The sequence below is a fragment of the Salvelinus namaycush genome, chromosome 7 (assembly GCF_016432855.1).
Source record: "Salvelinus namaycush isolate Seneca chromosome 7, SaNama_1.0, whole genome shotgun sequence".
NCBI classification, from domain to species: domain Eukaryota; kingdom Metazoa; phylum Chordata; class Actinopteri; order Salmoniformes; family Salmonidae; genus Salvelinus; species Salvelinus namaycush.
Window position 1 is genome coordinate 47,322,810 of NC_052313.1, and position 25,341 is coordinate 47,348,150.

Sequence of the window (25,341 nt, forward strand, 5' to 3'; positions counted from 1 at the left end):
AACCCAAGCGCCATGCTCTACCAACTGAGCTACAAAACAAACACACACACAACACCAACAAACACACACACACACACACACACACACACACACACACACACACACACACACACACACACACACACACACACACACACACACACACACACACACACACACACACACACACAAACAAGCAAGCACACACATACACGCACACACTACCAAGAAACACCCGCACACACACATCGCCACAGTCCCTGTGCCCTCCTGTCTGTATCACCAAACAACAACAACAACACCAGCGACCAACCAACCATCCAATTGTTCTCCCCTCACTGGGGCTTCATGATTCTATTTGGGGCCCCAGAATTCTCTAGGCCCTAATAATATATCAGTGCCAGCAATATTGGACAGAGCCATAAATTAAAGCGGAAACACATGCAGGGCTGCACTATATCCACATTAGAATAACCCACTGGAGCAGGGGGACAGAAAGCAAGAGAAGCATTTAGCAATTTAAGCTTAAGGGAAGGATTTACGACACAGCCCTTGTGTTATATCGGCGGGTAGCGTTTGTACAGTATAAATGAATCCAGAGGGACAAACCAGTCTGGTAAACCCCTACAATATTAGAAAGATACAGAGCAAAATCCAAGACTTAAGAGCTGGGTTCTTAGAGACTGAATTCTTCGCCAAACAGTTGAATTTCACAGTTAAATAAATTGCTAATCCACCACCACAACAGCAACCCCCTACTACTACTATAGCCTACAACCCTTTACCCTATCCTTCTAGCTACCCCCCACACCTCCACTCTGCACAGCGCTCTTCAGCTCTGTCAATGTAAACCTGTGTGTATACCTCAGTGTGTGTGTGTGTGTGTGTGTGTGTGTGTGTGTGTGTGTGTGTGTGTGTGTGTGTGTGTGTGTGTGTGTGTGTGTGTGTGTGTGTGTGTGTGTGTGTGTGTGTGTGTGTGTGTGCGCATGACAAAATGTATCTGTCTGAATCTATCAACATCAATTATTCAGCAATTACTATGTTGTAGGAAGTAGAATGACGTGTTATGGTTGTGCAGGGCTGTGTATGGAGGCTGGGGCGTGTATGGAAGCTGAGGTGTGTATGGAGGCTGGGGTGTGTATGGAGGCTGGGGTGTATATGGAAGCTGAGGTGTGTATGGAGGCTGGGGTGTGTATGGAGGCTGGGGTGTGTATTTAGGCTGTGGTGTGTATGGAGGCTGTGGTGTGTATGGAGGCTGGGGTGTGTATGGAGGCTGGGGTGTGTATTTGGGCTGTGGTGTGTATGGAAGCTGAGGTGTTTATGGAGGCTGGGGTGTGTATTTAGGCTGTGGTGTGTATGGAGACTGTGGTGTGTATGGAGGCTGGGGTGTGTATGGAAGCTGAGGTGTGTATGGAGGCTGTGGTGTGTATGGAGGCTGTGGTGTTTATGGAGGCTGGTGTGTGTATTTAGGCTGTGGTGTGTATGGATGCTGGGGTGTGTATGGAAGCTGGGGTGTGTATGGAGGCTGTGGTGTGTATGGAGGCTGTGGTGTTTATGGAGGCTGGTGTGTGTATTTAGGCTGTGGTGTGTATGGAGGCTGGGGTGTGTATAGAGGCTGGGGTGTGTGTGGAGCTGGGGTGTGTGTGGAGGCTGGGGTGTGTATGGAGGCTGGGGTGTGTATTTAGGGTGGGGTGTGTATGGAGGCTGGGGTGTGTATTTAGGCTGTGGTGTGTATGGAGGCTGGGGTGTGTATGGAAGCTGGGGTGTGTATGGAGGCTGTGGTGTGTATGGAGGCTGGGGTGTGTATGGAGGCTGTGGTGTTTATGGAGGCTGGGGTGTGTATTTAGGCTGTGGTGTGTATGGAGGCTGGGGTGTGTATTTAGGGTGGGGTGTGTATGGAGGCTGGGGTGTGTATAGAGGCTGGGGTGTGTGTGGAGCTGGGGTGTGTGTGGAGGCTGGGGTGTGTGTGGAGGCTGGGGTGTTATGGAGGCTGGGGTGTGTGTGGAGGATGGGGTGTTATGGAGGCTGGGGTGTGTGTGGAGCCTGGGGTGGGTGTGGAGGCTGGGGTGTGTGTGGAGGCTGGGATGGGTGTGGAGGCTGGGGTGTGTATGGAAGCTGGGGTGTGTGTGGAAGCTGGGATGGGTGTGGAGGCTGGGGTGTGTATGGAAGCTGGGGTGTTATGGAGGCTGGGATATATGTGGAGGCTGGGGTGTTTGTGTTGTGAGGGTGGAGAGATGGTGGAGTTGTGTGTGATGATAATGATGGTGCTTTATAAACATTACATCGTGTAATCTGGACTGACCTTGGTGACACTAGATTTGCATGTCTGCCTTTGCATGTGGGAGTGCTTCTGTGTGTGTCTGAGTGTGTGGGTTGAATCAATCTCTCTCAAATTCAAATTATTCAAATGAGAGTTATTATCACGAAGGAGTCATGAATGGAGCAATCCCATATGTAGCACTGCAGAAATCCCATATCAATCACGAGGTACAAATGCATCTATCTATCTATCTATCTATCTATCTATCTATCTATCTATCTATCTATCTATCTATCTATCTATCTATCTATCTATCTATCTATCTATCTATCTATCTATCTATCTATCTATCTATCTATCTATCTATCTATCTATCTATCTATCTGTCTATCTGTCTGTCTGTCTGTCTGTCTGTCTGTCTGTCTGTCTGTCTGTCTGTCTGTCTGTCTGTCTGTCTGTCTGTCTGTCTGTCTGTCTGTCTGTCTGTCTGTCTGTCTGTCTGTCTGTCTGTCTGTCTGTCTGTCTGTCTGTCTCTCTTCCTTTCCCAGCCCTATCTTCATCTACCTCCCTCTCTCCCTCTCGCTCTCTCTGTGATGTGAGAAATGAGATGACTACCTACCCAGCCTCTCTTCAGCAGGACACCTGATGTATTATAAACAGACTGATCAAAAGATCCCTGCAGGTGCTGATGCTAATTTCTGCCTGTCCGCCTGCATATTCAACAGCAGATCTGACACACACACACACGCGCACGCGCACACACACACACACGCACACACACACACACACACACACACACTATGTGGCTGGACTAGCCATAGCTTATTTAGAGAGGGAATTCCCATTAAGCTGAACTGTTTCTGTTGCCACATGCCAACAATGCTCTATGTTGGAAACAACTAAGTCGGTTTACAGTTTTTTACGATTGCTTACACACTAAAATTTAACTTTTCCCACAATTAGCAAAACCTTACACTCAAGGAGCAAAACACAAGGCTAGATTTGCACAACTGTAAGCACATTGTCAGCTTCAAACTATTTGCAAAACATTACACACAGTGATTTGCAAAAAACTAAACACACTTGTATACATCAGACACAGAAGTATATCATGATGTCACTTCCTTGCAATTCCAAAGCACTGACTGTCAAATTACCACACCTATGAGCCAATCTGTTAAACACAGCCATCAGTTGCACAAACACATGATTGCTAAATTGTAGACACACCAATCAGGTTTAAGCACTATAAAAATGCAGCAGGTAGGTTCAAACAAAATGGAAGGAGTCAGAAGAAGAGTGAGGGTGAGAGGAGGAGTACACAGAGGAGGAGAAGGAGATAGAGGAAGAGGCAGAGCCCGAGCCAGAGGTCGAGGAAGACCTGAAGCAGGAGGAGAACGTGCACAAAGAAGAAGAGGACCAAACTTATCAAATGACATTTGAGCAACACTAGTGGACCATGTTGTGAACCACGGATTGACGCTGAGGGAGGCTGGACTGAGAGTTCAGCCAAATCTTAGCAGATATACAGTGGCATCTGTCATAAGGACTTTTCGACAGGAAAACAGGTAAAAGAAGATCTGTCTACAGTTACAGTAATCAGCCGCTTATTGTATGCACCATATCAGCACTTGTGATACCCCTTCCTGTGACATTGTCCAGTAAGTTACATGTATTATTCTCTACATAGGATTGAGGGTCGGGAACGGGGGTAACATCACCCTTTGCGCTGCCATTTCACAGCATGGGGTTGTCCTCCGTCATGCCAAAATGGGCCCTTACAACACACCTCATATTCTCACATTTTTGGACCGATTGCACCACATCGTCACAGCAGGAAATGAAATGCACCAGATGCAATACACGGTCATCTGGGACAATGTGTCATTCCACCGCTCTGCTTTGGTCCAGAACTGGTTTCAACACCATCCACAGTTGACAGTACTATACCTTCCACCATACTCTCCGTTTCTAAACCCTATCGAAGAGTTTTTCTCTGCATGGCGGTGGAAGGTTTACGATCTCCAGCCCCAGGCTCAGGTACCCCTCATTCAGGCCATGGAGGACGCCTGTGACCAAGTCGACGCCGCAGCTGTGCACGGATGGATTCGACATTCAAGACGGTTCTTCCCGCGTTGTCTGGCTAATGACGATGTTGCTTGTGATGTTGATGAAATTCTCTGGCCAGATCCAACTAGGCGAAGAGATAATGTATAGTATGTTTACTGTAGTATTTTCTGTACAATATTGTCCGTTTTTTTGTTATTTACTGTAATTGTAACCTGTACTGGATACAGTATTTTACGTTTGTCTGTTTGCTGAGCTAACAGTGTTATGCACACTACTGTAGTAGCATGAAAACTGGGACATGTTTTGTTGTGATTCTCCATGTTGACATGTTGACTGATTTGGGTATATGGAGAGAAATAAATGATATTTTCCTCAGTCTGCAGCGTTGGTCTTGTGTAGTGTTTGTATAGTTGCACTTTCTCTGTGTACTTCATTTACACTACTCTAATCACTGACAATTAGACTTGCTAAAAGTGTTTTAGGTTAGCAACAGCAGTGTGTAACTGGTTCAAAAAGATTGAAGTCATATGAAATGTGTGTGTTTCGTATGGTAACAAAATATTCTTTTTATGAAGTCGTGTATAGTTTTGACAAAAGTGTTCCATTTTGCAAATGATCTGAAGTGTTGTGCTACTTTGGTGTAGGGTTGTGCTAATTGTGTGTGGTGTTTTGACAAACCGGGCCCTGTTTTCAAAATTGTGCTTAAACAATTGAAAAAAACTGTAATGAAAAATGCATTCGAATATCCAAGTTCACAAGAAACAAAAAGAGAAACTATTCATGTGTGGGTCAATACAGGCTCATCGAAACATACATACACACACAAATCATACTGTATAAAACCAACACGTAAACAGCAAATACCTTCTCACACTTTAGTCAGAGCAGAACGCACACAGGCCAATACGTTGCCCACATTGCTACGTACGTGTGTGTGTGTGTGTGTGTGTGTGTGTGTGTGTGTGTGTGTGTGTGTGTGTGTGTGTGTGTGTGTGTGTGTGTGTGTGTGTGTGTGTGTGTGTGTGTGTGTGTGTGTGTGTGTGTGTGTGTGAGAGAGAGAGAGAGAGAAAGTCTGACCCTAAGCCCCAGGAGGATGTGGTGGGTCTGAACGATTTAAACATGTTCCACTCGGCTTAATTTCCTCTCCAGACTAGCTACCTAGATTATCGAGACTACCAGGAAATCCTGAAAATATGTAATCTCACAGAAAGTGGGGAAGGATTCAGCTGCCTGCTGGCTGGTGGCATGGCATATGTTATGGCTATACATGCCACAGCAGGTGTAAATGACAGGAAGAGAGAAAAGACAATGTGTATGTGTTTTTATTCAAATTACATTGAAGGTAGTTAATTGAAAAGCAACAATGATCTCACATATTCAAGATACATTCAGATGTTTGTCCAACTGTAGATACCAGCATTCGTCACATCGAGAAAAGTTAAGGAAAAGGACGACTCCTAATACTTTACGTTATTTCTCCTATCCCAGACAAGTTTTCGACGTCTAGTTGAAATGAGTCAGAAACATTTTCAACTGCTACTGTAGTGACCGATGCCTTGAAATCCATTTGATGAACAACAGGGGGTTTGGGAGTGTGTTCCATCATTCTGAGTTGAAAGGTGTGTGTGTGTGTGTGTGTGTGTGTGTGTGTGTGTGTGTGTGTGTGTGTGTGTGTGTGTGTGTGTGTGTGTGTGTGTGTGTGTGTGTGTGTGTGTGTGTGTGTGTGTGTGAATACACAACAAAGGGTCCTATGTGTGCTTACTGCTCATAAATAAATAAATATAGCATTTGGGGAAATTTCCATTTCAAGATGCTGGAAAATGTAATTAGATTCTATTTCCAATATCAATAATTAAAACAATGGTGTTTATCAAGAGGCTCCATCTCAGCAGCTGAAGCACACAGGCAGTCAGTCCCTGTTCCCAAAAGAGAGAATCATCAACCCTTTCAAGTCATCTTCTTGGATATTCTCTCTCTCTCTCTCTCTCTCTCTCTCTCCCTCTCTCGCTCTCTCTCTCTCTGTCTCTCTCACTCTCCGTCTCTGTCTGTCTGTCAGTCTCTCTCTCTGCCCCCCCCCCCCCCCCCCCCACTCCCTTCCTCTCCCCCTCCATCTCTGCCAGTTCCACAGCTTCTACCATCTACACTACAGTACAACAACCCACCTAGGAGATAATTGCGTATGGATAGTTCTTGACAGATGGTTCCATAGATAGGTATATACTGTGAACGTCTCTGCAGTGGGAGTCATTTTAGATTGCGCTCTCAGAGGACAGTGGACGGTGGTGGGAAGTTAGAGTAGAGGGACGTAGGGAAGTGACACTGATGAGAGAGCTGAGGCGTGCAGCAATGGGGGAGCTAGCTGATGGTTGGTACCGTATTGGCCTGAGGGCAGAAACCACAGTAGAAGCTAATTCCTGACAGCTGTCAGCTACAGGGGAGAGGGAGAGAGCTGTTTCAGGAGCTGCTCGGGACGAGATTATTTCACCTCCGGAGTGAAAATTGCAGTCCCACTTCCAGTTACAGTACCGCACTTCAATTCCAAGTGGTCGTCGGGTGTAGATGTTTTTAATTCAATTGACAAGGAAAGGAGGAAGGAGAATCCACATGCTTCTTGGTCCTTTTTTATTTGTGTTATAATTTCCTGCTCCAGCACCCGCGTGTTGGATCTGCATGTTCTTCCTTTCTCTCTTTCAAATTGTCAAAGCTTCCTTAATGGTCGACTAGACGCTTTCCGCCCACCTTCAGAGAGAGAGACACTCAAGCAGCCCAGTATTTTTCTAACAGTTAGCATGGAGGCTCCAGAATTGTAATCCACCCTCCAGGGGACATTTAAAAACACAAAGAGCGGAGAGCAACTGATCCTGGAGGGAAGGGAAAGCGCTACTCTACCCCAGGGTTTCCCATGTCCTAACTCCATTAGGCGGGCCCCTTCCATGCAGCTCTGTGGTCCTTGCTCTGGTTTTGTATTTCTTTAACGCACAACGCTTCAAGTAGTTGCTCCCAGTTTCAGTCCATTTTTCTTTCGTTTGGTGCCTGGTGAATACGACCCTGTCCATGTCCTGAATGGATTGATGAGGTGATGCTACTTTTGCTTTTGTTCCGTCTGTTGGATGCATTCAGCACCATACAGTGTCCCTGTGATTGCAAATGGCCGACTCGTCAAGAAAACAATGGAGAGTGATTGAAGGCTCAGTGGGTTCTAGAAAGAGCCGAGCTCTGAGTGGAGCAAGAAATACACAAAGTATACAAAACATTAAGAACGTGACATAGACTGACCAGGTGAATCCAGGTGAAAACTATGATCCCTCATTGATGTCACTTGTTTAATCCACTTCAATCAGTGGAGATGAAGGGGAGGAGACAGGTTAAAGATGGATTTTTAAGCCTTGAGACAATTAAGACATGGATTGTGTGTGTGTGTGTGCCATTCAGCAGGTGAATAGGTAAGACAACAGATTGAAGTTCATTTGAACAGTGTATGGTAGTAGGTAGCCAGGCACACCGGTTTTTGTCAAGAACTGCAACGCTGCTGTGTTTTTCACACTCAACAGTTTCCTGTGTGTATCAAGAATGGTCCACCACCCAAAGAACATCCAGCCAACTTGACACAATTGTGGGAAGCATTGGAGTCAACATGGGCCAGCAACTCAATATTAGGAAGGTGTTACCAATGTCTGGGTATGCTCAGTGTATACAGTATATCATGACACTCCAGACAAAATCAGACTAGACATATGCTGGTGCTACATAGGCGTTGCATAAAGCATAAGCTACCATCGTCTTTCCAAAGAGGCTGATTTACACTTGAGTAGGCTTCAACATACGACATGCTCATTTCAGTATTTTACCGATGTTGAAATGTAGAGGACACCTGCTGAAATGTGTTGGCAGCTAGCTGTTTGTACCTAACACATACAGTATCTTTTTCATTCAATGTCACTTCTTCCCCGTTTGTCCAAGTCCAAACTTTCAAGTAGGAAAAGTCTATGGCCGTGTCCGAATACCCGTACTTGTCCACTGAAACACGGTTATCATACAGCCCATAGTCTTCCTTTGGAGAGTAACACTTGATGCAGATTCAAATGGACAGAAATGAGGAGAAATAGCAAGCAGTAAATGTCAGCGTTTTGCCAATGCAAATGTGCTTTGATAATCTGGGCGTCAACTCTAATGGAGAAGAATGGCAGAGACGATGAAGGGGTGAAATAGGTCGGTGTGCCCGGGGCGTTCTCTTATGGCATTGGAGGGTTGGCTGATTCAATCTCCGTCAAAGGCCGTCCTTGGGCTGGGCTAAAGTGTGGATGCCAGCTTGGCATTAAGTAATAGTAATGGGCTGGTGAGTTCCTGGGAGGCGAGCCCACGGTTGGGTAAGTTACCATCTAAATGTAATCCGTTACAGTTACCCGTCCAAAATTGTAATCAGCAACGTAACTTTTGGATTACCCAAACTCAGTAACGTAGTCTGATTACATTCAGTTACTTTTAGATGACTTTCCCCTTAAGAGGCATCAGAAGAAGACACAAATGTATGCTACCAATTGAGCCACATCTATTGCAGGATAAATCAATGTTAAAGTTTACACAGCTGGCCATATATGGATGTTACATTTTACTTTATGGGTTGGTTATGTAGGCTTCTTCTAACCCATTGCTTTCTCATGTACTACATATAATGATATGATTAAATTATATCTTTACATTAAAAACCAAAGTCTATCAGAATTCCAGTCATTCCAATAAATGTTATACTCCTTGATCTTCAAGAATAGGACTTGGAAATATGTCAGTATAGATTAGCCAATTTTTTTTTACCTGGGCATAACTCCAAAACTAAGGACTAATTAGCAAAGCCTTACTCGGTTTATGATGTTGTTGTCATGGAGGACTGATTGGGCTCATTGATTCGAGTTGAAGAATAAATGCTGCGCTCATGGAATGGCATGCTTTGAGCACTACTGAGAAGTGCTATGTACATGTGAAAATGAATGCCATATACTGCATTTGCTTTAGGCTTGTTGTTTACCTTTTTGTTGGTGACACCTTGATATCTTGATAACATGCAGCTGTTTAAAGGGCAAGTCCACAGATGAAACAATAACCAAATGGCTCCCCACCTCTGTTTGGTAAAAAACTGAGGGATGGGCCTGGAGAAATGTAACCACTCTCAGGTTAATAGACAGAACTATGGGTGCAAGGACTGACCATCCATGATATCAAAAGCATTGTTTTAACTTTTGTCAATAGGGGGGCGCCATTTCGACTTTGTAAAAATTCGTTCCCAAATTAAACTGCCTCTTACTCAATTCTTGCTCGTACAATATGCATATTATTATTACTATTGGATAGAAAACACTCTCTAGTTTCTAAAACCGTTATTTCTCTGAGTGAAACAGAACTCATTCTGCAGCACACTTCCTGTCAGGAAGTGAGATTTCTGAAATCGAGGTCTCTGTTCTAGGGTCAGTTTATAAATTCCCATGTAAGCTATGGGGCTACATGCACTGCATACGCCTTCCTCTAGATGTCAGTAAGCGGTGAGAATTTGAATGGAGTGGATTGCACCATCTGGGGCACTATAAAAGCTCTTGGAACGGAAGGTCCGACCTTTTCAACGGGGGGCCTGACGCAGGAGGGACATCACCATGGCGTCCTGAAAACCTTTCGTTTTAGCAGTTCTATATCTCCGGCTCTGATTTAATTTGATTTTTGTCTTAAAAACTTCATAAGGTAGTTAATTTAAACCGACTTATAGCAGTTTATATCAGTTTATTGCGATTTTCTAGAATTTCTTTGTCACGCACTATCGCGAGTTGGACACCTCTCCGGCACATGGCTAGCGTTAGCTGCTATTTCTACAGGAGAAGAGGACATCTTTCAACCAAAAGACGATTGTTCTGGAGAAAGGACACCTTGCCCAAGATTCTGATGGAAGCTCAGCAAATAGTAAGAAGTCTTTATGCTGTTAATTCGTATTTATGTTGACAAATGTTAAACAATAATTCCGCCATGAATTTCGGTGCGGTCTCGCTTTAGCGCACGCTGTATGCGTAGTAACGTTAATTTTAAAAATCTAACACAGCGGTTGCATTAAGAACTAATGTATCTTTCATTTGCTGTCCAACCTGTATTTTTTAGTCAAGTTTATGATTAGTTATCGATTAGATTAGGTGCCTCTCCAAGATGGCGCCGGACAGATTGCTTGAAGTTTGGCCACTAATCACATTGTATAACCACGATTTGTGCCGCTACATATGCACATTTTCGAACAAACCCTATATGCATTGTGTAATATGATGTTACAGGACTGTCATCTGAAGAAGTTTATGAAGGTTAGTCAAAAATTATATATCTTTTGCCTGTTTGTTACGATCGCTAACCTTTGCTGCTGGTAAATGGCTTGTGTTTCTGGCTATTGTGGTAAGCTAATATAATGCTATATTGTGTTTTCGCTGTAAAACACTTAAGAAATCTGAAATATTGGCTGGATTCACAAGATGTTTGTCTTTCATTTGCTGTATGCTGTGTATTTTTCAGAAATGTTTTATGATGAGTATTTAGGTAATTCACGTTGCTCTCTGTAGTTATTCTAGTCGCTTTGGTGAGAGTTGTGATGGTGGCTGCAATGGTAAACTATGATTTATACCTGAAATATGCACATTTTTCTAACAAAACATATGCTATACAATAAATATGTTATCAGACTGTCATCTGATGAAGTTGTTTCTTGGTTAGTGGCTATTTATATCTTTATTTGGTCGAATTTGTGATAGTCTTTTGCTAACGTGGTTAGCTAATAGATTTACATATTGTGTCTTCCCTGTAAAACATTTTAAAAATCAGAAATGATGGCTGGATTCACAAGATGTGTATCTTTCATCTGGTGTCTTGGACTTGTGATTTAATGATATTTAGATGCTAGTATTTACTTGTGACGCTATGCTAGGCTATGCTAGTCAGTTTTTTTACTGATCGGGGTGCTCCCGGATCCGGGATTGTGTGGAAGTAGAAGTTAACCATGTTATGAGGCTATACAGTGTGTGTTAACGTTTACAATGTTGAAAACGTAGAAAAACAAGCTTATATTTTGGTTTCTCATGGAGTGTGACAGTTGAACTAAGTTCATAAGTTATATTCTTCAAAAATCAACGGATCTATATAAATACAGTTGAAGTCAGAAGTGTACATACACTTAGGTTGGAGTCATTAAAACTAGTTTTTCAACCACTCCACAAATTTCTTGCTAACAAACTATAGTTTTGGCAATTCGGTTAGGACATCTTCTTTGTGCGTGACACAAGTAATTTTTCCAACAATTATTTACAGACAGATTATATAATTTCACTTATAATTCACATAACCCACAATTCCAGTGGGTTAGAAGTTTACATACACTAGGTTGACTGTACCTTTAAACAGCTTGGAAAATTCCAGAAAATGATGTCATGGCTTTAGAAGTGTAACAGTTCCAATGGTGGAATGAGAGAGTCAGGTGCAGAGAGCAGGGTAATCTCCAACAAGTGGATATTTATTTCTTCCAGAAATAAATTACATAAACGGCGACGCCACACAAACAACGGGCGCGTCAAAAATACTGTCCAATAAAAGTAGGACTGAAATCCACTATAAGGAACACCACCAACACAAACAGAAAAACAAGCCCGCACAAAAGTCGGCGGGCCAACTGGGTTTAAATACCCTCTAACCTAAACACAAAACAGGTGATACAAATTAGACAAACTCAAAAGAAAACAGAAAAGGGGATCGGTGGCAGCTAGTAGACCGGAGACGACGACCGCCGAGCGCCGCCCGAACGGGAAGAGGCACCATCCTCGGCGGGATTCGTAACAAGAAGCTTCTGATAGGCTAATTGACATAATTTGAGTCAATGTGTACCTGTGGATGTATTTCAAGGCCTACCTTCAAACTCAGTGCCTCTTTGCTTAAAATCATGGGAAAATCAAAAGAAATCAGCCAAGACCTCAGAAAAAAAATTGTAAACCTCCACAAGTCTGATTCATCCTTGAGAGCAATTGCCAAATGCCTGAAGGTACCACGTTCATCTGTACAAACAATAGTACGCAAGTATAAACCCCATGGGACCACAAAGCCATCATACCGCTCAGGAAGGAGTCTGTCTCCTAGAGATGAACGTACTTTGGTGCGAAAAGTGCAAATCAATGCCAGAACACCAGCAAAGGACCTTGTGAAGATACTGCAGGAAACAGATACAAAAGTAACGAGTCCTATATCGACACAACCTGAAACAAGGAAGATGCCACTGCTCCAAAACCACCATAAAAAGCCAGACTACGGTTTGCAACTGCACATGGGGACAAAAATCGTACTTTTTGGAGAAATGTCCTCTGGTCTGATGAAACAAAAATAGAACTGTTTGGCCATAATGACCATCGTTGTGTTTGGAGGAAAAAGGGGGAGGCTTGCAAGCCGAAGAACACCATCCCATCCGTGAAGCACGGGGGTGGCAGCATCATGTTGTGAGGGTGCTTTGCTGCAGGAGGGACTGGTGCACTTCACAAAATAGATGGCATCATGAGGGAGGAAAAGTATGTGGCTATATTGAAGCATCATCTCAAGACATCAGTCAGGAAGTTAAAGCTTGGTCGCAAATGGGTCTTCCAAATGGACAATGACCCCAAGCATACTTCCAAAGTTGTGGCAAAATGGCTTAAGGATAACAAAATCAAGGTACTGGAGTGGCCATCACAAAGCCCTGACTTCAATCCTGTAGAAGATTTGTGGTCAGAACTGAAAAAGCGTGTGCGAGCAAGGAGGCCTACAAACCTGACTCAGTTACACCAGCTCTGTCAGGAGGAATGTGCCAAAATTCACCCAACTTATTGTGGGAAGCTTGTGGAAGTCTACCTGAAACGTTTGACCAAAGTTAAACAATTTAAAGGCAATGCTACCAAATACTAATTGAGTGTTTGTTAACTTCTGACCCACTGGGGATGTGATGAAAGAAATAACAGCAGATGTAAATAATTCTCTCTACTATTATTCTGAAATTTCACATTCTTAAAATAAAGTGGTGATCCTAACTGACCTAAGACAGGGAAATATTACTAGGATTAAATGTCAGGAATTGTGAAAAACTGAATTTAAATGTATTTGGCTAAGGTGTATGTAAACTTCTGACTTCAACTGTATATATATATACAGATATATACACTACCGTTCAAACGTTTGGGGTCACTTAGACATTTCCTTGTTTTTGAAAGAAAAGCTAATTTTTGTACATTAAAATAACATCAAATTGATCAGAAATACAGTGTAGACATTGTTAATGTTGTAAATGACTACTTTAGCTGGAAACGGCTGATTTCTTTATGGAATATCTACATAGGCGTACAGAAGCCCATTATCAGTAACCATCACTAATGTGTTCCAATGGCACGCTGTGTAAGCTAATCATTTTTAGTTTAGTTTACCGTTTTAAAAGGCTAATTGATCATTAGAAAACCCCTTTGCAATTATGTTAGCACAGCTGAAAACTGTTGTTCTGATTAAAGAAGCAATAAAACTGGCCTTCTTTAGACTAGTTGAGTATCTAGAGCATCAGCATTTGTGGGTTCGATTACAGGCTCAAAATGGCCAGAAACAAAGACTTTCTTCTGAAACTGATCAGTCTATTCTTGTTCTGAGAAATTAAGGCTATTCCATGTGAGAAATTGCCAAGAAACTGAAGATCCTGTACAACACTGTGTACTACTCCCTTCACAGAACAGCGCAAACTGGCTCTAACCAGAATAGAAAGAGGAGTGGGAGGCCCCAGTTCACAACTGAGCAAGAGGACAAGTACATTACAGTGTCTAGTTTGAGAAACAGACGCCTCACAAGTCCTCAACTGGCAGCTTCATTAAACAGTACCCGTAAAACACCAGTCTCAACATCAACAGTGAAAAGGCAATTCCGGCATACTGGCCTTCTAGGCAGAGTTCCTCTGTCCAGTGTCTGTGTTCTTTTGCCCATCTTAATCTTTTCTTTTTATTGGCCAGTCTGAGATATGGCTTTTTCTTTGCAACTCTGCCTGACTGCCCTGAAGGGCATTTTTATTTTTAATCCCAGCCCCAGTCCCCACAGGAGGCCTTTTTCCTTTTGGTAGGCCGTCATTGTAAATAAGAATTTGTTCTTAACTGATTTGCCTAGTTCAATAAAGGTTAAATAAAATACAATAAAATGTGTTTTTCATTAATAAGTCTATTATCTCTTGAACCATGTGGTCTATCTACTGGAAACTCGTGGACAATATGGACGCAGATATAGCAAATTAATACTATATGAATACATTTTCAAGTATAAATGGCCAAAGTTACGATAGATTGCCATAGATTTTCTGTTAATTACCAAAATTACTGAAGATTCCGGTAACTTTGGTAAATTACCGGTAGAGAGAGGGAGTAACCAAAACTAGCTCAGACTCATCCACTATCTTCAATCTTTAAATGCATTGAAAATAACTTTCATATTAAACAATCTCAAGAAACATTTTGTGATTAAATGTTTTTTTTTCTCTCACTTTAATTCAATAAATGTCCCGAAAACTTGAAACCCATCAAAGGGTCCCATCAATATATCAAGGAACTGTAGAAGTATCAGCCTCATTGAATACACAATACACAAACAACCATGATTGGACCAACACAATCAACAGTCAACAGCAGTAGCGAATGAAATAATCATGAAGGACTGTTCATTCACAGATAGACTGTTCATTCACAGATAGACTGTTCATTCACAGATAGACTGTTCACACATGTAAATCCATGAATGATGCAAGTGAAGGGATCCGGGGTGAAATTCCATCATGCCAGATAATAATGGCCACAGAATCACAAATGTATCAATAAAGTGTACACCTATGCCTATATGCGTTGCACTGACAACCCTAAGAGGAGATATCTAAGCTCATTTGGAAATATTGATTTCCTTATGTGGAATATATATCCAAATGGAGAGTGTATAACCTATCAAATATGTTTCTTATCCCTGCCAATATGTAATTTGGCTGATCTTCTTTGACGGTAGCTAGCTGGGCTGGATGTTGTTTTGCAGGGATCTGGTGCACTGCTAGGATCTGGATGAGCTAGCCTCTAGGACTGTAGCCATATGGGGAGGGGATGGAGGGAAAATAGGAGGAGAGAAAAGAGGGGGGAGGGTGGGAAGAGAGAGGAGGAGAGGGAAGGGTGAAGAATACCGCCTGGCTGGCTATTTTGTTTGCTGTTTGGAGGCCGTTGTAATGCCATCAAGTCAGTCAATCAGTCAGTTAATCAGTCAGTCAATCAGTCAGTCAGTCAGTCAGTCAAAGCAATACATAGATTTTGTTCCTGTTCAGAAGTAACACACCTGTTTCAAAAATACAACAAATCAACAAGGATCTCATTCGTTGATTCAGGTGTTTCAAAGACTGAACACCCTGCTCTACATTCTACCAGGCATGGCATACCCTAGGGTAGAGTTCTGGCATCAGGTCGGATACCCATGGTTCCCCACGGGTGACATTTGTGAAGATAAAATATAGGAGTGTCTACAGATGTAAGATCTTAATTTGATCACCCTGTTGCAGGATAACTTTCTTCTAGTGTATTTGTTGGTTAACAAAGGCTTCTAAAGTTTGTTATTTCCACTTTGAAAACACATTTTTTTATCAACCCCTACAAAAATTTCCATTAATTAGAATCCACATAATAATTCACATTTCACGTTGCAGCTGGATTATTTTCCTGCTGTAGCAAACAGGCCCAAATTAAGATCCTACATCTGTATATAGTGTCTTATATGGGCATGGCCCTACAGGATGTAGGCTACCCTATGGCTAAGTCTTAGGCATATCCAGTATCACAACTAGGGCACTAATGACAATTAACAGAATGAACTTCTTTTGACAAAACGTCTCATTAAACATCTCATAATCCCTTGAACTGCACGAACAGCTCGACTCAGCAATCTGCCCATCTCGTGAGAATGGAATTGACAATCGTCATGGCTACAGTGAGCTCCAGTGCTTCAGGTGCTGGTGGAGACATGCCATGATAGATTAGAGAAGAGAACAAGATAATACATGTCGGCTGGTTCCATCCTCCATCTGTTGCTATGACAACACTATGCGGTAACTCTGTGACTAAAACAATCTCTGTTTTAGGGGTACATGAGTAGGGGGAGGGGCACAATAGGCAAGAGAGAAATTCATTGTGAACTGAAACTGATTTCCAAATGGTCATGCAAAGCCTGAAATAAATTATTTGACTGTTTCATTCTACACCCAATGTAGGGAGTGCTTATATTTGTCCTGTTTCACACAATGTATTGTCATACATAACCAACCAATGCAAGAGTTTGCTTATTGCTTCAACATGCAAGCTGCCGTCTCTCCGACACACCTACCAACAGGCTGGGACGTCATGAACTTTGACAGTAGTGCAAATCTAACGGGTGCACAATGAAAACCTATCCACAACAACACGGCTATTCATCCCTGTCATATTGTACGCAATATATACAAAAGTGCGTGGACACCCCTTCAAATTAGTGGAGTTGGCTATTTCAGCCACACCCGTTGCTCACAGGTGTATAATATTGAGCACACCGCCATGCAGTCTCCATAGACAAACATTGGCAGTAGAATGGCCTTACCGAAGAGCTCAGTGACTTTCAACGTGGCACCATCATGGGATGTCACCTTTCCAAAAAGTCAGTTCATCAATTTTCTGCCCTGCTAGAGCTGCCCCAGTCAACTGTAAGTGCTGTTATTGTGAAGTGGAAACGTCGAGGAGCAACAACGGCTCAGCCGCAAAGTGGTAGGCCACACAAGCTCACAGAACAGGACCGCCGAGTGCTGAAGCGCACAGCGCGTAAAAATAATCTGTCCTCGGTTGCAACACTCACTACCGAGTTCTAAACTGCCTCTGGAAGCAACGTCAGCACAATAACTGTTCATGGGGAGCTTCACCATGTGCAATGCCAAGCGTCGGCTGGAGTGGTGTAAAGCTCGTCAGCATTGGACTCTGGAGCAGTGGAAATGCGTTCTCTGGAGTGTTGAATCACGTTTCATCATCTGGTAGTCTGACAGACAAATCTGGGTTTGGTGGATGCCAGGAGAACGCTCCCTGACCAAATGCATATATGTCAACTGTAAAGTTTGGTGGAGGATGAATAATGGTATGGGGCTCTTTTTCATGGTTCGGGTTAGGCCCCTTAGTTCCAGTGAAGGGCAATCTTAACGCTACAGCATACAATGACATTCTAGACGATTCTGTGCTTCCAACTTTGTGGAAACAGTTTGGCAAAGGCCCTTTTCTGTTTCAGCATGACAATACCCCTGTGCAAAGTGAGCTCCATACAGAAATGACTTGTCAAGATTGGTGCAGAAGAACTTGACTGGTCTGTACAGAGCCCTGACCTCAACCCCATCGAACACCTTTGGGATGAATTGGAATGCCGACTACAAGCAAGGCCTAATCGCCCAACATCAGTGCCCGACCTCACTAATGCTCTTGTGGCTGAAAGGAATCAAGTCCCCACAACAATGTTCCAACATCTAGTGCAAAGCCTTCCCAGAAGAGAGGAGGCTGTTATGGCAGCAAAGGAGTGACCAACTCCATATTAATGCCCATGATTTTGGAATGAGATGTTCGACAAGCTTTTTGTCATGTAGTGTATCTATTACCTTCAGAGTTGCAGCGGGGCCCTGTCGTCATCGATACGCATATACTGTACTAATGTGAGACTGAGTCCCACTGTGAACACACTGCAGTAGAAGAGGATACCTCCAGGACTTGGCTGGACTCGTGGGAGTCCAGCCACTCTCTGGGAGAGAAAGCTAGAGAGAGAGGGAGAGATATAGAAAGATGGGGAAAAGAGAGGGAGAGAGAGAGAGAGAGAGAGCGAGAGAAAGATGGGGAAAAGAGAGGGAGAGAGAGACAGAGAGAGAGAGAGAGCGAGAGAAAGATGGGGAAAAGAGAGGGAGAGAGACAGAGAGAGAGAGAGCGAGAGAGAGAGACAGACTGGTGCCAGGCTCATCTATAATTGAGACAGGCTGCTCAGATGAGCTTGAATTAAATTCAAGAGGGTGTCCCCGTGATGGAAATATCCAGCACCTGAATTCTCCTCCCTCCCACTCACTGTATCTCTCTCCCTCTCTCCCTCTCTATTTTGATCCCTCCCTCTTTCCTTTCTCCATCTCTCCATCTCCTTATCCCTCCCTCTTTCTGCCTCCTCTTTCTTTCCCCTCTTTCTTCCTCTTTCAATCTCTGTTGCTTCAGTAGCATATGCACTGTTGGTGACATTACCTCAGTCTTCTCTCCTGATTCTGTGAGACTGTGGAACCTGATATAGCAGATTTGACTACAGGCCATACTGCAGAGAGATTATCTTGTTTGCACAGCAAATCCACATAAAAATGACATTCCACTCTCTGCTCTCGAATGTCATTCAGTTCAATAGATGGCTTTATGCACATATCATCACTTTGCATACTACTGCAGGTTGGTACTTTGTCATTCTAATGGTGACAGAGAGCTTCGCTTCATGCTAGTTAGATGTGTTCAGTGCCTATGGTGGAAACCCAGAGTGAATGATAGGGACTTTAATGTAGCCAATGAATGCAAATTATTGTCTCACTGATATTATAAGTACCAACTAAAACTGAAGAAAGACAATAACTAAACAGATTGGACATAAAAACACACACACACACACACACACACACACACACACACACACACACACACACACACACACACACACACACACACACACACACACACACACACACACACACACACACACACAGGGATAGAGGGACAGTTATATTTCTCAAGCGTGAAGGATGAGACTAATGGCAGATTTACTCAAAAAACAGAAATACTATGTTTCATGTGGTAGTCAATGTAATGTTTTGTTTTTAAAATGCCACTGATTGGAACGAGTCATTATTGTGGCACCTACATATCTAGACAGACAGTGCAACAGAGAGAGATAGAGAGCGAAAACAAACCCGATTTTGATTAACTCCCATATCTACTGGGTGAAATACCACAGTGTGACATCACAGCAGCAAGATTTGTGACCTGTTGCCACAAGAAAATGTCAACCAGTGAAGAACAAACACCATTGTAAATACAACCCTTATTTATACTTATTTATTTTCCCAACACTCTATATACACATAATATGACATCTGTAATGTCTTTATTATTTTGGAACTTCTGTGAGTGTAATGTTTACTGTTCATTTTTATTGTTTATTTCACTTTTGTATATTATCTACTCCACTTTCTTTGGCAATGTTAACATATGTTTCCCATGCCAATAAAGCCCATTGAATTGAATTGAGAGAGAAAGTGAGCGAGATAGAGGGGGGAGAGAGCAAGCAGAGAGAGAGAGAGCATGGAGCAGAAAGAGTGAGCATGGAGAGAGAGAGAGAGAGAGAGAGAGAGAGAGAGAGAGAGAGAGAGAGAGAGAGAGAGAGAGAGAGAGAGAGAGAGAGAGAGAGAGAGAGTGCAGAGAGAACTAGAGATAGAGCATAGAGATAGAGAGAGATAGAGAGAGAACAGAGAGAGAGATAGAGAGAGAGAGACAGAGAGGGAGAGAGAGCATGGTGAGAGAGAGAGAGAGAGAGAGAGAGAGAGAGAGAGAGAGAGAGAGAGAGAGAGTAAAAGTGAGTGTTTGTGTTGAATCAGGTATGCAAAACCCTGAAATTCTACAGTCACCAACTCGTTGGTCCTCTCTCTCTCTGTTTACCTAATGTGTTTGTGTTTGGGCATGTCTGACCCTCTGGTCTAGATGGAATGTTGACTTACCCTCGTGTGTGTCACCCTCGTGACCTGCCCAGCACACAATAAAAATATGGGCCCAATAAACCCTATGGGCCCTCGTCAAAAGCAGTGCACTAAATGAGGAATAAGGAGTAATTTGGGATGCAGATCAGGATGTTTATGCATGAGAGATGGTGATTGGCCACACAGCATGTATGGGTTTCTCTACTCACCCAATCCCCACAGTCTGTTCTTTCTGCATAATAGAGGTTAAGGCTGTTTGATTATTCCATTTGAATATATGAATACGTTGAGAAATTCAAATTGAGAAATGATGTATTATAGTGGTGAATCCACACACACACACACACACACACACACACACACACACACACACACACACACACACACACACACACACACACACACACACACACACACACACACACACACACACACACACAGAACACCGACTACATTCAACTGAACTGGCATTCGATTCAATAGAATAGTCTGCGTGTAATAGGATAGGTTTAGATTAAGCATTTGTAAAACATGATGTTGTTGTGTGACAGAATTTTCACGACTGTCATTACACTACTTCAGCAGAGTGAGAGACATGGAAGGAAAACAGAAGAGAACTCTACAGCGAGCGTTCATCAGACCAACCTGAAACACGGATGAATGTGAAGACTGTAAATGGATCCCATCGCAGCACAGAGGCATCAAGCTCTGGTTTCCTCTTGATTAAATTTTAAATAGTGACCGAATCGGAACGAGTGACGTCACCACTACATGATGTATAGTGATTACAATAAGATTGTCTTGTTCCATCTCCAAAAGAACAAGCCACCTGCATGGCCTTAAGTGTTTCTGCTGTTGTAGTATTCAGGACACGCAGAGAGACAGCAGGGAACTGAAAGACAACTGAAATGTGCCACTTTGTACATTTGAAAGAAGTCAGGGTTGGTAGTATAATACAGATGGTGTTAAGATCATTACAACGTTGCATCACACTAGGCACCTCTATACCGTATGATGCGAGGTAAGCAGCCATTTTGGTTCCTTGAATGCACAGCAGTTCCGAGCGAGAGGCATAACTCACTTACTAAAGGACTACGCAATACCTAATGTCTGATGGGAGCACAGGAAATGGTTAGAGGAGGACTTTGTGCTGTAACTTTATAATAGAACCAAGCTTGAAGAGGAACACCAAAGGTTCCCCGAAAGGACACGATGTCAACCCATAATAGATTCATCTGCCTGACAAAATTCTGCTGAGGCAAGAAAATCCTTCACAGTTTGTAAAGGACAGAGACCGGTTGTCAGGACCACAGGTCAGGGGATTACTGTAAATTGGAGGAGATTGGCCTGCAGGCTCCAAGTGGTCCATCGGAGAATCACCCGCGCCACAATCACATCTCCCTCTGTAACACATTATCAGAGAGAAATCGGATTTCCACCCAGGCCCAACCATGCCTATGCCCCTGATGTGCATACCAGCCATGTCGTTTTACCATGCTTAAACCCACAATATGAGTATTTTATAATGTAACGCCTATGATCAAATTAATTGTTATAAGGAGGTGAAAATCCTGTCTGTGTTATGAGAGGTTTGTGACACTCCCTAGACGGCTCATGGTCTGAGTCCCAAATAGCACCATATTCCCTACTTGTATACTACTTTTCACCACAGCCCTATAGGTCCTGGTCAAAAGGAGTGCACTATATAGGGAAAAGGGTGCCCTTTGGAACGCAACTTATGGAGTCAGGAAGTTTAGACACTGAGGTAATTAGAGCCTTACAGCTCCAGCAACGATAATGAGGACCCCTCTCTCTCTACCCCTCCAATCTTTCTTTTCATCCCTTCATCCCAACTCTAGGGGCCGGCCTGGCCAGCGAAAGATAGCAGGACAGACACTATTGATTCATTCTCCCAACACGGCAGGTTTGAAGATCAATGCAACATGAAGGTATTTGTGTCCTCATTAAGCGATCGAAGCCTGTGAGGCCTCTCCTATGTTGGGAAAACACACTGCAGAGTTGGTCCATTCGGAGGCTTTGGAGCACTGATATGAGTTTGTGGTAATGAGGTGTTTATTGCCATGGCCACATCACAACCCATGTATTCATCCTCACCTCTATACCTAGCTAAATCACTTTATCAGACGCCCAGACTTCGACAAGCCAACTACATCCTGGCGTAGTAACAGTACAAGTCCCTAGTTCCCTCAAACATCCTCCCACGTCGTCCTCTCTTTCTTCACCTTCATACCTCCGTCATCCATCTCTCCAGTACTGTCCTCCACCCTACCTGTCCACATCCCCCTATCCACATGCAGGGTTCTCCCCAGGATTTCTTTAACAAGGTGTAAATGTCGTGTCAGCACACAGCAACCCATGTTTCATGACCAGTCACCAACTTTAACCCCGCTTCAACCAGCTCTTATAAAACTGTTCATCCCTTGTAGGTGGAAATGTCAGCTAGGCCAGCGATTACAAACACCTTGACCATTACGCAACTGCCACAAGCTTAGTCATCTGGATAGGAAGGAATATCATTGTTAGCGGGCACAGCATGCACCCTGGGTGACTCTGGTTATTGGATATGGGAGAGGCGGTTTAAACTTTCACTCTGCCACTCGCTAAGCATGTGACCCATCAAAACAATAGCAGCTGTCATGCCAACTCATAATCTCCATGGAAAATTCAGAAGCGGCTTAAACTACACGACTCATTCAATTATATGTCACCTTTTCATGTATTTAGCCAAGAGGCAATGGAATTGACCAGTTTATTTTTGTTTCTAGGTTTGTGCAAGATTCAATTTCCTATTCCGTGAAAGGAGATGCAATTGTCTTCACAAATAGATACTGTGTTTTTCTACTTCAAAAGCTCCAGACAGAAACCCCCCCATCTGAGCGGCAATAAATGAGATGTCATACATACACCTCTGTCAGGGTTTTTGTTCAACACAAATGACCTACTGAAGTGTTTACTTCAGAAAAGTCCCTTGTCATGCCAAGCCCATTCCATTTCCTGTCTCTCCTGCATTATTCTGTCACTATTCACTGACCCTTATTTTGCTTCAATTTTCTCATATAAATACAAAAGCATGGGCAACAAGCCCAGTGGGGAGGACTCCGTAGTCCGTACTCACCATCCTTGCGGTGGTAGGTGATCTCCACCTTGCGCTCCTCAGACCCCATCAGAGCCTGGGCTACCTGGGCGATGGCATGCCTGTTGGTGAACTCTCCATGGAGGAAGTCACAGGTGCACGGCCTCTGCATCACGTCCGGCCGCGAGAAGCCGGTCATCTCACAGAAGCCATCGTTGCAGTAGATGATGGCGCAGTTCTGAACCCGGGCATTGGCTATAATGAATTTCTTATCTGTGAAGGTATAGAAGGGTGTATGATCATAGTGGGGTTAGGATGGGTAGGTTAACACATTCATTGTAGCATCAGAGGGATGTGATATAATACCACTCTGCATGATGCTTTATATACAGAAGAAAATATACACTGTATTATAAATCACTCCAAAATATACAGATGATCAATTAAACATTTCTCTTTCAGTCCTATCATGGCTAAGGGTGCATTGCTTCAGTATTTGTTAATGGAGGTGTGTGCTCCATTCTGCTTGATTAATGTTCATGCCATAGCCATACTATAAAACAGAGAGATCCACATTTAATAACTGCCACCTAACCACCTGACCCTAATCATTTCAAATGTGGGAGTATTTGAAAAAGGTTATGTATGTTATATTGGATACTACTTATTGCCATGTAATCTTGTGGAGAAACATAAGTTGTTGCTACTTCGAAGTACCTCAATGACATCCCATATTTAAATGATTTTAACCTCAACTCTCCCACTTCTTAAGTATCACAAGCGCAACAATATTAGCTCTACTCTTACTGATTGTTAAAAAAATGTGTTGTCGAAATACCAATATTCAGATAAAAAATATTAACTTCATTTATTTTGTACGTGTGCAAGCAAGGAAAACACATTTTCCCACCATTATGAATATTATGAATTTAAAGATACATTATTGTGAAAACACAAAGATAATACTCACTTTGTCCCTCAAATTTCTTTATAATTATCCCCAAAAAGGTGTTTTGTGGCGCAACATGACCTCTCCGAACAGGCATGATTATTCCCAAAAATAAGAAAGATTCCGCTGTCCAAGTAGGAACGCACCTTTCTCCTGAGACTCAAGTTCTAGTGGCTCCAACCGCTAAAGTCTGAATGCCTCCCCTTTGTCTACACTCATTCTTAGGAAATCTCCCCTTCTTAGCTCTTCCGACCTTTTCCTTATTTCAACATAAATATGGTCCGGCTAGGGCGCATTTTGAAGCCTTCAAAGTGCACTTCGACAGCATTGACTCTGGAGTAAAATGTTGTTGCAAAGCGTAGTTTCTCCAACATTTCAAAACGATCATGTGAGGGACCCTGCCGCCGCTCTATAGCGTTGCGCTCGCTGCTACTGCTGCTGTTGTGGAGAATGATGCCCGCCGTGCCACCGACAGTGACGTTACCCCGCTCAGGCAGCGCTCAGCTCGTGCACCTCGCGATCAAGGCTGTGGAGGAAAGCATATATCCATGCGTTAAGAAGGAGCTATGGGTGACGCCGGGCAAGGACAATAAAGCTGTATCGTTTATTTTTTACATTGACCCATGGAAAACACGTGGGTTTATGTCTCACGTTGACTGTGGCATGCCTGTAACTGCCAATGCATATAATGCATAATATGACTGCATGAGTTTTAGACATACTGTAGTTGTTTATCAGATACAGAGAAAGATACCGTTCCACAAATGAATCAATGGAAACAGGCTACAGCACTAATGATTCTTTGAAACACAGGCTACTGCACTAATGATTCTTTGAAACACAGGCTACTGCACTAATGATTCTTTGAAACACAGGCTACAGCACGAATGATTCTTTGAAACACAGGCTACAGCACGAATGATTATTTCAAGTTACAAAGAGGGGGAAAACGTTGTAGATGTGGTTCCCTGTCCATGGTGCTGAAGTTGTAACAAAACTCCTTTTAGAAGGACTCACACGCACAAGCTCCCTCTTAAAACATCTGTCTCAGAATCTCTGCACAACCTCACCATCCATCTGGTCCACTGAGAAGACAATACAATAGCCAGGCTGCAGGGCAAGATACTAAGGCACACAAAGCAGAGACAAAGTCAGGATTTAGAACCTTTGCGTCCCTCAATGATTACCATACG

At 43.1% G+C, this 25,341-nt stretch overlaps 1 protein-coding gene across 1 annotated transcript in view; it reads right to left on the reverse strand.

Moving 5' to 3' along the window:
- LOC120050754 (potassium voltage-gated channel subfamily H member 7-like) overlaps positions 1-24,245 on the reverse strand; it is a 97,759-nt gene extending 73,514 nt beyond the window's left edge. The window contains exons 1-2 of the mRNA XM_038997312.1: positions 24,170-24,245; positions 23,242-23,472 (exon numbers count right to left, since the gene is read on the reverse strand). Of these exons, the coding sequence (XP_038853240.1) occupies positions 23,242-23,472; positions 24,170-24,245 (307 nt within the window). The remainder of the gene's footprint in view (positions 1-23,241; positions 23,473-24,169) is intronic.
- Positions 24,246-25,341: the final 1,096 nt, after the last annotated feature.